Source organism: Saccopteryx bilineata, chromosome 2 (assembly GCF_036850765.1).
Source record: "Saccopteryx bilineata isolate mSacBil1 chromosome 2, mSacBil1_pri_phased_curated, whole genome shotgun sequence".
NCBI classification, from domain to species: domain Eukaryota; kingdom Metazoa; phylum Chordata; class Mammalia; order Chiroptera; family Emballonuridae; genus Saccopteryx; species Saccopteryx bilineata.
This window is the reverse complement of record NC_089491.1, coordinates 278,063,231-278,077,940: the sequence shown is the minus strand read 5'-3', so window position 1 is coordinate 278,077,940 and position 14,710 is coordinate 278,063,231. Positions and strand designations below refer to the sequence as shown.

The window sequence follows — 14,710 nt, the reverse complement described above, 5'->3', positions numbered from 1 at the left end:
AGAGACAATTGGAGGAAGACGTGATACATACACACAATGGACAATTACTCAGCCACTCAAAAACAAAAAAGAATGAGATCTTACCATTTGCAACAGCACAGATGCACCTCGCAGGTATGGTGCTAAGTAAGGAAGTCAGAGCAAGACAGATGCCATGTAATCTCACTTATATCTAGAATGTCAAGAGAAAACTAAGTGAGCAAACAAAATAGAAACAGACTCATAGACACAGAGAACAGACTGACAGTAGCCAGAGGGGAGGGGTGTTGGGGGACTGGGGGAGAAATGGTGAAGGGGTTGAGAAGTACAGACTGATGGTTACAAAATAGTCACGGGGATGCCTGACCAGGCAGCAGATAGAGCATCAGATTAGGAAGCAAGGACCCAGGTTCGAAACCCCAAGGTCACCGGCTTGAGCGTGGGGTGGCTGGCTTGAGCGTGGGATCATAGACATGACCCCATGGTCACTGGCTTGAGCCCAAAGGTCGCTGGCTTGAAATCCAGGGTCACTGGCTATATAGCAAGGGGTCACTCGCTCTGCTGTAGCCCCCTGGTCAAGGCACATATGAGAAAGAAACCAATGAACAACTAGTTGCTGCAATAAAGAATTGATGTTTCTCATCTCTTTCTCCCTTCTTGTCTGTTTGTCCCTAGCTTCCCTCTCTCTGACTCTGTCTCTGTCACAAAAAAAGAAGGAAAATAAACCAAATATCATGGGGATGTGAAGCACAGCTTGGGGAATACACTCAGTAATATTGTAACAACTGTGTACGTGCTGGGTGCTGGCAGGTACTGGGAACATCAGGGCCATCACTTTGTAAGGTGTACGATTGCCGAACCAGTACGCTGCACACCTGAAACGAATACAAAATAATAACGAATGTCAACTGTAATCGGAAAAAAATATATATCAAATGTAAAAAAAAAAAATGTTAAGGCAATAAAGCAGCACATCATAGTCCTAAGACTAGAGCAGGGATAATTATTCAAATGGGTCCAGTAGAAATCTTAGAAAGTAAATGTTTAGCTCTTAAGATTTTTAAGGAAGAACACATCTCATTTTAACAGGTAAACGGTAGAATTTCCAGAGCCTAATTCAGAATCAGTGAACTGACAGATAACACTGAGAAACCCCTCCCAAATGTTACCCAGAAATTTAAAGGGATGAAAAAACATCCGCAGGAAGAGAGGAAATGCAGGCAGAGAGCGATGCTCAACCTTCCAGAAGCTCTGAGAAGGAACAGGGACACTGAGACACGAAGCCACGTGCAGAGAACCGCCACCAAGCGTCTCCACACTGAAGAAAGGCCTAGACCTCATACGGGACAGTCCTCAGTGTTGGGAGGGCTTAGACACCAAGGCATAGCATGCCCCTTTCTCCTGGGGATGGAGGGAAACCCCAAAGGCTCCCGGAGACCCCTCACCATCCAGCTGCCATGTGGATGGGACGGTCAGCAACATGAACAGACGCCAGGGAGAAGGAACTACTTTTAGAATGCTCAGTGACAAAAAACCAGACTCAACAATGAGGGCTCTGAGACCAGCCTCACTTTCTGTTTTAGAAACACAAGGATTTGTGATGTGGACCCCCACACGTCCTCGCTAACAGGGACGCTAAAAGGAGAAGGAGAGTGAACTGAGGAAGCAATGCGGGAGGTGAGACATCACAGTGGGTGACAACGTGAGGCTGAGGTCCCAGAGCAGCTGTAAATAGTCAGAGAAGGAACGATAACCTACTATGCTGTGGGGAATACTTCCTGTGAGATGCGAGGGAGGGAGGTACTTCCTGTGTGGGATCGCAGGCTTTTGTTTTATTTGGGGAGAGGAGAGAGTTGCTAAGTGATGTTCAGACTTGAAGTTAATAAGTCTATTAAAAATCTATGGGCCCTGGCCAGGTGGCTTAGTGGTGGAGCATCAACCTGGTGTATGGATGTCCTGGGTTTGATTCCCTGTCAGGGTACACAGGAGAAGTGGCCATCTGCTTGTCCACCCCCCTCCCTCGCTTCTCTCTCTCTCTCTCTCTCTCTCTCTCTCTCTCTCTCCCTCTCTCTTCTCCTCCCCTCCTGCAACCATGGCTCAATTGGAACGAGTTGGCTCTGGATATTGAAGAGGGCACCATGGCCTCTGCCTCAGGCACTAAGAAGAGCTCTGTTACTGAGCAATGGACCAACACCCCAGATAGGCAGAGCATCACCCTCTAGTGGGCTTGCCAGTTGGATCCCAGCTGGAACACATGCAAGAATCTGTCTCTGCCTCCCCTCTTCTCACCAAATTAAAAAAGAAAAAATTTTTAAAAAGAGTCAAGACCAGTGAACATAGGCCACTACTAATCAAATCAAAGGTCAGGTAGAAATGTTAATAGCAGACAAGATGGATTTTGCTCTAAAATCCATTAAGAGACCATCATAGGTCTTATATACAGATTTTTAAAAAGCCAACTCCATTAAAAGATGCTGTGATCGCCTGACCTGTGGTGGCGCAGTGGATAAAGCGTCGACCTGGAAATGCTGAGGTCGCCGGTTCGAAACCCTGGGCTTGCCTGGTCAAGGCACATATGGGAGTTGATGCTTCCAGCTCCTCCCCATCTCTCTCTCTCTCTCTCTCTCCTCTCTAAAAATGAATAAATAAATAAATAAATAAAAAAGATGCTGTGATCGTGACCTCGTAGCTGTCTAAAAATAGAGCTTCGGGGTGTATGAAGCAAATGCCACCTCAGTTACTAGAAGAGTTTGCAAAATCCAGCTCATGTGGAGAGTATCAAAGTACTTCCATCAGGAACGGATAGACAAGCATAACAAGTAGTCAATGTGGAGAAGATTTGAACAAAATGAATAACTGCAGTTGCTAAAATATGTAGGAACCTTGCTTATATCTAACAAAAAAAATATATATATATACACACACATACAGACACACACACACATACATATACACACACACAAATTTTCTGAAGTATATAAAAATACTTACAAAAAAAAAAGGTTAATAGACAGCAAATTTCAATAGAATTTAAAACTTCTAGCCTCAAATGTCCTGCAATGAAATTACCGGCCCCCCATGAAACGTCTTACTTTAAAAATCATACATTTTGAAAGTAAAATACAATAATGACAACAACAACAAAACCCCCTACATTTCTTAGAAATCATAGGGTAGAAGGAGACGGTAACGAAAATTTACAAAATAGTATTCAAGTGTTGCTATATTGCTCTAAATATTTTCTAATCCAGCCCCCGGAATCTCTGAATCTGTGTCCTGGGGCGCTTGAAGTCCTGTCCGGGGAGCTGAGTGGCTTCCTAACTGTTTTAGGGCACAGCCCCCCCCAGGTGGGCTGCAGACCCCCAGTGAGAACAGGGGGCCCTGCCCAGGGTTAGCAGCTAGAGCCTAAGGCTTCCACCCAGGAGGAATGCAGCCCCTCCTTGGGCATAGGCTGCTCCCAGCCCCTCCTGGCTCTTGATTGGCCACCAGCCCCAGAGGGCGGTGGGCAGGGCCTCCTTATAGTCCCCCTGGGGAGCCTGCCCAGGCATTGCTGGAGTTCAGTTCACCAAGACTGCTCTGCTCAGACCTTATCCTCACAGCTGAAGACTCAGTTGCCAACATGTGCAAAGGACTTGCAGCCTTGCCCCATTCCTGCCTGGAAAGGTGAGGACTCGCTTGGCTTCAGAGGCGTTGGGGAGGCAGGGCATCGGCTCAGGGGAGGGTACCCGGAAGCAGCAGAAGGTCCTGCAGGTGGGGGGGGGAGGGGAGTTGGCAAGACAGGTGCTGGAGGCAGAGTGGAGCTGTCATCTTGGTGAGCCACATGGAGGGAGGAACGGAGAGACCTGAGCCAGGAGATTGACACCCCGGGCTGGGTCACGCATCATGGCACCCAGAGCAACCCCCTCCTGCAGAGGTGCCCCGTCTGGGCTGCGTGCTCAGACTCAGAGACGGTGCCTCGCCGCATGGCCTGGTTTTCGTCCTGGTTCCCTGGCTTTGTGTGTGTGTGTGTGTGTGTGTGTGTGTGTGTGTGTGTGTGTGTTCGCGCATGCGCGCGCCGGGCAGTTAGTTGACTCAGTCCCTCTGCGCCTCAGTTTCCCCATCTGTAAAATGGAGCCAAGAGCATCTGCCTCACAGGCTGGTTGTGAGGATGGGTGAGGTGACATGAGGGGCTCGGCACACCGCCTAGCGTGTGTTAGAGCTCCATAAACATCAGCCTGTGTTCGTTCATGTGCTGGCGCCCCGGAGGAAGGCAGGCTTGGGCGAGGCAATGGGGCTTCTCACTCTTCTTTGCGTCCTGACTCCGTTAGAAGGAAGCAGCTGGATTGCTGGACAGAGAAAGCCCTTGAGACACAGAGGCCATTTATTGGCTACCATTCTGTTTGAGGGAGAGGGAGACTCCCTTTGGAGGATCCCTGGTTCCCCTTAAGTGGGATGACAATCTGGACGGGGGTGGGGGTGGGGTGGGGGTCCTTAGGGTCTGGGCTGAGCAATTAGGACAAACGTCTCACTTGTTAGAAAATTTAACCCCCAACGATCCTAGCTGACGCAGAGTGCGAAAGGATGCTTCTCTTATTTCTTAAGAACAGATTTGACTGAATTAGGACTGAGCCTTCATTGTCGGAAGGAAATTAAGGTGACCCTGGGGACATCTTGACTATCCTTAAGGCTGGGGGCAGTGTTTGTCTGAGAAGTCTGTGTTGTCCAATGGGCAGCTTTGACTTCTCCACTCACTAGCTTAGCTCAGGTCTTCTTGCTGATGAGTTTTACCCTAAAAATACCCCCCCCCCCAAATGATATTTAAAGAGACAGCATTACGGCAAAAGATTTGTTTCCAACAACCCTGTGACTAAGAATAAAACCTACCCTTTCTCCCTGTTGTCAAAAGCCCGGATTGTTTTGAAAAGATAGATGTAACAGTTCCTAGTGAAGTCATCACCGTTAGATTGCAGCTGGGGTGGTGGTGATGTTGGCCACGGGACCGACCTGGGAAGGACAGATGTTGATATTGGCTGCCGCTGACGGCTCTCAGCCTGAGAAACGGGCAGGTGAGAGAGAGGCAGCCCAGGGTTTCCCGAACGGGAGAGGATACCCGGCTATTTCCTCTTCTGTTTTCGTGACTCTGAAAATTGCCGCCCGCCTTTCACAGCTTCAACAGGATGGATGCCGCTGGCCCACCTGTCATTTGAAATCCTGCTGTGCTTTCAGGCGTGGACAGATCTCGCCTTATCGTGTGGGGGAACGGTGGACTGTGGGACGATTGTGACGTCGGTCTGGCAGACGTTTTGGCCCCGCCGTCCTGCATGTGGTGAAGAACTGATAGGTGTGTGTTGAAAGTTTGGCACGGTGACTGATCTTGCTGTCCTTTCTGTTCCTTTCGACAAGCTTCTTGCTCACAAAGACACGTAGGTGGAACATTTTTCACCCTGATTCCTCTTGAGGTTTTGTGTCTGCTTCACCAGCAACATAAATCATCCCTTTTCTGTGCCTTTTAATGCACGGTCCCTTCTTCTACCCCAGGACGTAAGCGATGTTCATGCGGACTATGGCCAAGTCACCAAGGGGAAGCTTTTCTTGCTTTGGGATCTCCCAAGACTTTAGATTTCCTGGTAGCACTCTGCAGCCTTTGTGTCCTTCCCAGTTCGCGTGTCTGTGGGCCATGGTCTGTTGTTCCAGTTGCACCGGGAGCCCTCTTTCCAGTTACAGTGCTGCCTGGGGGTGAGGGGTGTTTGGGGGACATGGGACAGGGAGCCGTGGAGCTGTTAGCACACATGAACTCGTGGGGAGAAACTAAGACTGTGTACCCTGGCAGAACAGTGACCCTGACTTCATGCTTCCAAATCTGCCCTTCCTGCCCCTGCTTCCCACCACACCCCTGCCTTGCCACCCCACCCCCCACCCCCCCGCCTTTCATTTCTTCTCTGCTACCCAGGGAACAGGGCGGTTCCTCCGTGCCTGGAGAAAGCTATTCAAACTTCGCTTAACATAAATCAGGACAACGAAGCAGTCTGTTACTAATGGCAAGCCCTACTGAAGAGTTAGTTAAGGTGCAAGGTCTCTGTTGCCTTGGAGCTAGAATTTGGTTACACAAACCTGGTGATCACATCGTCATTTTTCAGTCACAGGGGAAGGAGTTCCGGTGAGCATCGGGCTGCTTGGTCTCTAACGCCCTCTCCAATTCTAAGTAGTTCGAATAAAGTAAAGGGCGCTTGGTCTCAGTGACTAGCAAGGGATGCACTTCAAGGGAAATTCTTCCTAATTCATGTCTCTCTACAAGTTCAGGAGCAGAAAAAAGAGACGATTCATGGAAAGAAAAAACAAAAAACACTGAGAAACCCAGCCCCACACTGAAATCCGTGGTTCTAATCCTGATTTACAAGAACGCCGATTTCACAAAGCTCTGAGCTTAGGAAATGCTCCTGTCTCGGTGTTTAGAGAAGTGTTAACCCCGAGTCGGCTTTGATGTGTTTATAGATACAATTCTTTCTCGACATATTTAGATTTTTGAGACTGCTCCTTCTGAAAACTCAAAGGGGCCCTCACATATTCTTATATATTTAAAGAGACCAATAGTCTAGACATTTGAGCAACAAATGGCCCTCCAGTCCCCAGGTGCTGTCTTGTTGCACTGTGAAACCCGGGCCAGGGGTGGGAGAAGGTCAGACCGCCAATTTAGGAGGACAGAGTTGAGTCACCTGAAGGTCTTCTTGTCAGCAGTGATGATTCTCAACTTCAAATTCTAGCCTTCTTTATGAAAATTCATGTTCTTCCCAGGGTGTCTTGAATATTCCTGAACAAGCTGAATTTGCAAAGGAAACATTGCTCTTTGGGAAAAGATGAGAGTCTTCTGACACACACACACACACACACACACACACACACACACACAGTGTTATTTTTAGGAATCCCCAAAATGCCACCATTATCTACCCATCAGCCAGTGTGATTCTTATTATTTTTGTCCATCCTGTGGGGAGAGTCCTGATGCCAAGTTCATAGTCTCTATCGGCAAAGGGCAGTGAGGGACAGATAACAAGGACCGGGCGGGGTGTCACCAACCCTTTACCTGTGCAGGTGTCTCCCCAACTCTGATTTCTGCTGAAGGTTAGAAAGGTTGCTGGTGGCGGGACACCTGAGAGCCATGTTCCCACGGGCTTTGGGGCATTTCCTTTGTGGTGATGCTGGGACTTTCAACAGCCGTACGCAATATATGGAGAAGGTGACATGTGTGCCTTTATTTTACTAAACATCCCATTCCCCCCACATCTTCTCTGATTTATGGGGGTCTGACAGGGACAGTTGAGAGTGGGGAAGTGACTAGGAGCAGGACCACTAATTAACTAACCTTCCTGTAAGGCCGTAAAGCCACCATGGTCAGCAAGGTTAAACAAACACTGCTTTTCCTCACGCCATGGGTTCATCCTTGGGTCCTGCCCTAGAGGAATGATCGGCACGGAGTGCGCTAAAGATGGTGGCAATGGCCTGGCCTGTGGTGGCACAATGGGATAAAATGTCGACCTAGAACGCTGAGGTCGCTGGTTCTAATCCCTGGGCTTGCCCGGTCAAGGCACATATGGGAGTTGATGCTTCCTGCTCCTCCATCTTCTCTCTCTCTCTCTCTCTCTCTCTCTCTCTCTCTCTCCTCTCTAAAAATTGAATAAAGTCTTAAAAAAAATTTTAAAAAAAGATGGTGGCAATGAACATGAACAGATGATCATAAGAACAAACCCAGGATCTGCCAAGAAGGTGAACCACAGAGCCGGCGGTAGAGCTGTAGCCGGGGTTAGGATCACACGCTGTGGGAAATGGCAGGAACCCGAAGCTCGCTGCAGCCCACAGATAAACATGGTCGCTGGTGTTTCAGGAGCACGCTGTGATGTTGAGAGAGGGGATGAGCTCGTTAACAAAGTTAGGGTGGGGGGGGTGTCATCACTAAGAAAGCCTTCCTTTCAGTCCTTCCTGACAAGACTAGATTATTTCTCTGGGTTGCCTTGCAAACCTTCCTACTTGCCTTAGGCAGGAAGGCGAAAGAGCTTGAAATTGCAGCCCCGTTTGGGGGAAAAAAGAAGAAATGAGTCCTCTGTGTTAGGGATCCCCTGTGAAGGAATAAATGCTCCCAGTGGTAAGAAAGCCAGGCGGCGGCATGGGGGTTCAGGGAGCTTTCGGTTCAGGGTAAACTTAGTTACGGGGGTGACGCCTGCCCAAGGGCTCCTGATGGGCCCTCAAAGGGCAGGGCGGTCAGTTGGGTCCACACGGAAAGACAGGCGAGAATCAGACCCTGGTGGCCTGCATGTCCAGGGGTGAAGGTGGGCTGGCCAGCGTCAGGCTGCTGCTCCTCCATCACATGAGCCACTCATCCCCTCCCCAGCGAGACCAAGGGGACGCTGAATTCCCCATCACAGTCCCTTCCGGGCGGTCCGTCCAGAACCCACCCACTCCCGACTCTCAAGACTCAAGAGATTTGCTCAGGGGAAAATTTTTATCCCCTCGGCATAAACTGTTAAATGTCCAAGAGGACACCCCGTGCGTGGCACGCCGTGGGCACCCGATGATAACTGAGGGCGCAGGCCTTCAGTGGCTGGTGAAAGTCACCAGACCGATTGCCCCCCACCCCCACCCCGCAGCCTCTGTCCCAGCTCCTGAGCGAGTGCGTTCTGAGAGCATGGTCGCTGCCTCTGCCTGTCTCTTTGTCCTTCGGCCTGGGCTGTGCTGTCAGATCCCAGTGTCTGACATTCAGAAGGATCCAGGAGAGGTTATCTAATTTGTTTTTCTCCCTTTATCACAGACTCCATGCTGTTAGGGGACAGATGATATCTAAGGTGAGCTTTTTGTCTCTGGGGCCAGTGTTCATGGCTTCTGTCTGTCCCGTTGGCCAGAAAGCAAAGGACCCAAACTTTAATGAGTGCTGTCAGGATCAATCATGAGGAACAGGAACCAGAAAGTGGCTGGAAGCCAGAGACGCCAGGTCCCTAGCATTTCTCCTTGAAAGTTGCAATCAGTCCTCAGATAGTGCAGGGTTCTGGGTCTGCACTGTATTTCAAAGGCCGAGCCCCACCCCCAGGACAAAGAGCGTGAACGCCTGAGCTGTGGGCTGGTTGTTGGCTGCCTGAGAAGGTGACTTCTAAGAGGACATGTTGAAGAAATGGGGAAACGGCCCAGAGTAAGGAGGGACGTGAGTTCAGCCCACCTTCTGTGGAGTGCGAGGGCCTGGAGGTCCGAACCCCGGTCCTGTTCCATGCTTGCTGTGTGAGCTTGGGAAAGTCACCACACCTCTCTGAGCTTCATCTCCCATCTGTGAATGAGGGCGTTTGCCTTGTCAGGAGAGAAGCTGGCTACGCAACAAATGACACAACGAGGAAACATTTCTTTTTACACTTCCTCCTCAGAACCTCAGCTTTTAAAAAAAGAAACAAATAAAGATGAATTTGTAAGATAATACAGTATCTTCACCATTTCACCCATAATTCTTTCAGCAGGTATCTCTTTTTTTAAAAAGCATACCGACTCTCTCTAAAACATAAGACATTAAACACCACGGTCACACTTAAAAAGGAACAGTTCTTTAACAGCCGTCAGTAATACCCGGTAGGTATCCAGATTCCCTCAGGGGTCTTTGGCATGTGGAGTGTTTGAATTGGAACCCAGCTGGGGTCACATGTGTGTTTACTCTTGTTCAACTTTATCGTAATTAGGCTGATAAACACTAGCTGTGGACTAGTGTTCTTCCTACAATTAATTGGGCTCCAGTTATATAACTTGCAAATGCACTTCTGGACACACAGGGACAGAGACCAGTGCTTTCATTCATTCTGGGGACATTAGCCGTCCTAATCTAGAGTATTGATATGGGAGACATCCAGCATCACAAACAGTGTGACCTGAGGGGTTTGGCTCTGGGGCCTCTCACCCCCTCACTGACTGCAGAGAGTGTCTCACCAAGCCCCTCCCCACCCCCAGGCTTCTCTGCAGAAACCTCAGCTTGGGGCATTTGCCGCCCAATAGTGAGGGGACCCACCCTCTGCCCTGAGGTCCTCTGAGCTGGCGTTCAGGCAGCCACCCACCCCCAAGATTGAAAGGGTGTCCCTTGGTCCCCACCGGGGCACAGATACCACACCAGCCTGGGGCTCACAGTCTCTTATATCCACCCCCACCCTCCAATCAGTAGGCTTTGTCTTTCATTTCTTTTTCCTTGCAGATATTTATAGAACAGACTTTTCATATAGCAGTGTAAGGGGCTCTGTAAACGAGGAAAAAAGTCCTGGGTGGGGTTCCAGGGTCCTGAACGAGGAACCAGGCTTCCACTCACTATAGGGGAGGGGGGGGAGCATCATGGCCGGCTGCCCTGTCCTGGCTCATTAGCGATTCATCAAAGGCGGTGAGTCAACAATCCGACCATCTGTATGCCTCCCAGCCTGCCCGCCCTAGCGTTCCTAACTTGGACACCATGAATTTTGGGGGAAAGACACACAGACACCCCTTACAGGAAAAAAGCCAGGGACAGGATGTAGACCGAGGACCTCCCTCAGTGAAACACGTGTGATTTCCTTCCAGGCTCTTTGGATCTCAGTGAGCTAAATCAGGAAGGCACACATCTTGAAAAGACTTGTGGCCAATTCAGAGCCAGCTCCCAGTTTGTGAAAACTGCCTGTCCGTGTGCCGCGTAGTGTTTTAGTTCTGGTGACGCCTGTGAAGGGAAAAGGTGGTCCGGGTTTCTTGTCGTAGTCGAGGGGGACTTCCACCCTCACGGAGGCCGTGGGTTCTGACAGTCCACGGCCCTTACACTTTGCTCACAGCTCATTTAGTTTCCTCTTAAGAGGGGAAGTTCCCGCAGGCAGGAGGGCCCAGGTGCCACGAGCACACGGATACACACCTGGCCTTGGGGGGGTGTGGTTCCCGCGAATGCGTACACACCGTGTCAGGTTTTTGTCTTGTCTGTGGGAAGGGCGGCCCACTCACGCCCTTCTGAGTGCTGCCCAGGGGACTCGTCCTCGTCCTTGACAGTGAGCTTCCCTCCTTGAGGCTGGAAGGAGGAAGAGAACCAGGTGTCCAGGGTTTTACGTAATGAAATTATTCTAGCAGCTGAGCAGCCCCTGGAAGACCGGCCATCCTCCAAGCCGTGGAGACTGCGTCCCATGACACCAGCCTGTGCCAGGCCCGTGCCATCCCAGAAACTTCCCTTTTCACCAAGCGTGAGGGCGCGCGGCTTGCCCCTAGACCAGGCTGGGGAGATTGGGTCTTCCCTGGGAAACCTGTCGGGAGGTCCACCCAGTCATGAGAGGCCTGTGTCACCCACACAGCCAAAGCACATGTGTCCCAGGCCTCACTCATCCTGACCAGGGTGCCCCCCAGGAAGTCCAGACACGGTGTTCTTTCTTTGTAAGGCTTCATCTGTTGCTGCATCAGGACAAAACAACTTGGCTTGACCATTTATCTCCTTCTGAAAGGAAACCTTTCGGGATTGAAGGGTCTCAGGCCAGCAGGTCTGAGGGCTTCAGCCAGCTGACCCCCGATAATCACGCTGGCTTCGTGAACAGCGCGTCAGGCTCACACTGTTCTGTCCTCTATACGTGCTCCTGTCTCCTTCCCAACGGCTCCCCGCACACCCTGCTCAGAACAGCACCCAGCCCTTCTGGACGGAATCTCAGCCAGATGCCACAGCTCTGGGTTCTGGAACAATGTTGAAACGGCCGGTTTAGAGTCAGAGAGGCAGCACATGGTAAAAACAACAACAACAACAACAAAAAAACGCTTGAAAAATGGGAAGCGTCCAGCTCTGTGAGCGCCTATGGTTGGGAGCGCAGCGTGCGGGCTCTCTGACCTTTTCTTGTATGAAACCTCTGTCTCCTGATGAGGCCCTGGGGTCTGGGGGGACCCAGGAGGCTTAGGAAGAGTCAGGACATTTTATCGATAATGTAGTTGGCTGTACTGGGGTGTCCTATTTTAATGAATAGTTTACAAGGTATACCGAGGTCAGTAGGAACGTGAGGCAGAGTGGGGGACAGTGACTGACCCGGGCACTTGGGGCAAGGTCAACACGGCAGGTCACACCAAAGGTTTTCTCAGAAGAGCCGGTCGGTCATCTGAGGTCCGGTGCAGGTGCGGACCAGTCTGACCCTGTTTCTAACCCTGCCCCCCCCACACACACACACACATCGTGAGCACAGATACCACTTGAACGCACACATTGCATGTCTTCACACACACACACACACGCACATATGCACGCACGCACGCACGCACGTACGCATGCACACCTCCCTGGTATTTTTTTTTTATGACTTGGAGAAAAGATGGGTGAGATCCACGCAGACAGGATGAACGTGAAGATGTGTCCACCTCGAGGGAGCAGAGTCCTTTCACGAAGAGGAACGCTCATTGGAGGGGATTCCTTCCTTCTCGGGGAGGTGCCTGCCTCCTGCATCCATTGCTCCCTTTCTGCATTCTCTCCTTTAGCTGCACATCGAGGGGGACAACTCAACGTTGGGATTTTCTCAACAGTCTCCTCGACAGGTTCAAAAAGGCTTCACACTCTTTCTACCTGTCCTCCCAACATTTATCCTTCAGCGATGCTGAGACTAGCGTAAGCTTCAGGCCCCTTCACGTCCAGATAAGGCACGATGGTTGCAATCATGTTGAAACAGGCAGACGGATGTCTGGACCGCAGCTCGGGAAGGGAATATGGAGCTCCGGATAGCCCTTTACGGACGCATTGTACGATATTAAATGGATGCTGGCTCGGGGCCCTGACTCTGTTCTTCCTGGAAGACGAGAACAGCCAAGACCACTGGCCATCAGGAGAGTCTAAAAATGGATGCCTCACACCATTTTGCTCACACCTAGACACACAGTAAAAGCCCAACAATGTGCACTGATGCAGTCTGCTCCCTGACCTCTTTTGTCCTCTCTTCTAATGGGACCAGGTCAGACTCAGAGACGGGGAAGGGCCCCAGGTCACAGACCAATCCCTTCTCTTCTAGACAAAAAGCCGGTCCAGACTGTTGGGTGACTTGTCCAAAAAGATCACAGTTCGAGGTGGAGCTAATCAAGGTCCCCAGATAACCTTCACGTTATCTAATGAACTTTGATTTTTGAATGTTGTGTGTACCTTTGAGAATAGTCATTTCTTCCACCGGCACCATCATTTAAAATGTTTTGATGACCAAACTACTAATCGTTTTTAAGGAGAAATGACTTTTTCCATTTCTATCCACCAGAGGCTTCAGCTGTGATCAGAATGTCTGAACATCTGAGAGGTGACATGGTAGAGTCATTGAGAGCCCAGAGGCTGACATGAGGTTGGGTGGACCCCACCCACTTGTCATTTCCTACGTGATTTGGGGGCAAATCACCTAACTTCTCTGTGACTCCGTGTTCTCACCTGGAAGGTGGGTGTAACAGGTATACCTCTCTCATTGGATTGCTACAAGCACCAGAAAGTATACGTAGTCTATGTGTTGAGTCAACTGTTTAGTTATCTCAGAAGGGAATGCTGCTTCTTTGTGGGTGATCTCTCCTGGTTATCTTCGTGCTGGGAGAGCTGTGCAGCCTAGTCACAGAAAGGGAGGGGGTCAGAACAGAGGACTTGGAGAAGTTTCCCAATGCAGCCAAAGAGGAGTTATCGCAGTGGGCTCAAACATAACGGCCCTTCACAGGGGACATTAGAAAGCAAACAAGACCCAGATGGCAGGGTGCAGGGGGCCAGAGAGAGGGAGGACACAGATCACCCACTGCGCCTGGCCTGGTGGGTGACAAGATGAATGGGCTGTTGGCAAACTGTGGCAGTCTGGGAAGGGAAATTCTCTTTAGGAGGAGGAGATGAATTTATTCCTCTGAACTCTCTGACCTTCCCCTTCAGCGATTCTTAGGTGATGATGTCAAGTCAGAACCCGTTTCCTTACCCTGACCTTCCCTGGTAGTTTTCTAGTGACTAACTTCATTTTTCAAAATGCCCAACTAGAACTGTCCTATGCAAGAGCCCAGGGAGTAACTCACAGCATCTGCTATAAAAATGAAGCCTGTGTAGACAGCCAACATATGTCCCAACTGTGTGTAGAGATGAAGCCCACAGGACACTGTAAGATTTGCGCTCCGAAGAGCCTGGTTTGAGTTTTGGGGGTCTAGGTGGGAAGGAGCTGGGTTAGAAGAACTTAGCTGGTCCAGGGAGGGAAGTTAGATAATGGAACATTGAAAAATAGACCACTCCGAGCCCTGGCCGGTTGGCTCAGCAGTAGAGCGTTGGCCCAGCGTGTGGAAGTCCTGGGTTCGATTCCCAGTCAGGGTACACAGGAGAAGCACCCATCTGCTTCTTCAGACCTCTAACTCGGTGGCAACTCCTACCCAGTTAACCACACCCTTCTGGGAGCCCGCGCCCTCTGCTCTGGGGTGTGAATGCCACGGGTGGACTGCGTTGCTCACTGGGAGGAAGGGAGGGAATCCGCTAAGAATGCCGGTGAGAAGGTTCCGCGACTATGACTCTGGGATGTGTGCAGGGACCTCGAAAGCTCCTTTGGAGTTTTTAGAAAATGTGTCAGGAAGATGTGGACTTCTGTGTCCACTTTGGGGAGGACCCCTGGGGAGCTGAGGGGAGCACCTGCTCTGGGATCCAACCAACACCTACCTGTTCCTTCCCTGTCACTCGGGTCCAGACAAATCTTGTGTCCCCAGGACCCACCCTCAGAAGCCAACCCTCTGCCCTCTGACCTCTCACAGAACGTTCCCAGCTTCCTTGTGGCGA

General features: G+C 50.5%; 1 protein-coding gene across 1 annotated transcript in view; it reads left to right on the top strand.

Annotated features, from left to right (window-relative positions):
- Window positions 1-3,525: 3,525 nt before the first annotated feature.
- RGS5 (regulator of G protein signaling 5) overlaps window positions 3,526-14,710 on the top strand; it is a 35,535-nt gene continuing 24,350 nt past the window's right edge. Inside the window, exon 1 of the mRNA XM_066261019.1 lies at window positions 3,526-3,642. Coding sequence (XP_066117116.1) covers window positions 3,599-3,642 — 44 coding nt within the window. The 5' untranslated portion in view covers window positions 3,526-3,598. The remainder of the gene's footprint in view (window positions 3,643-14,710) is intronic.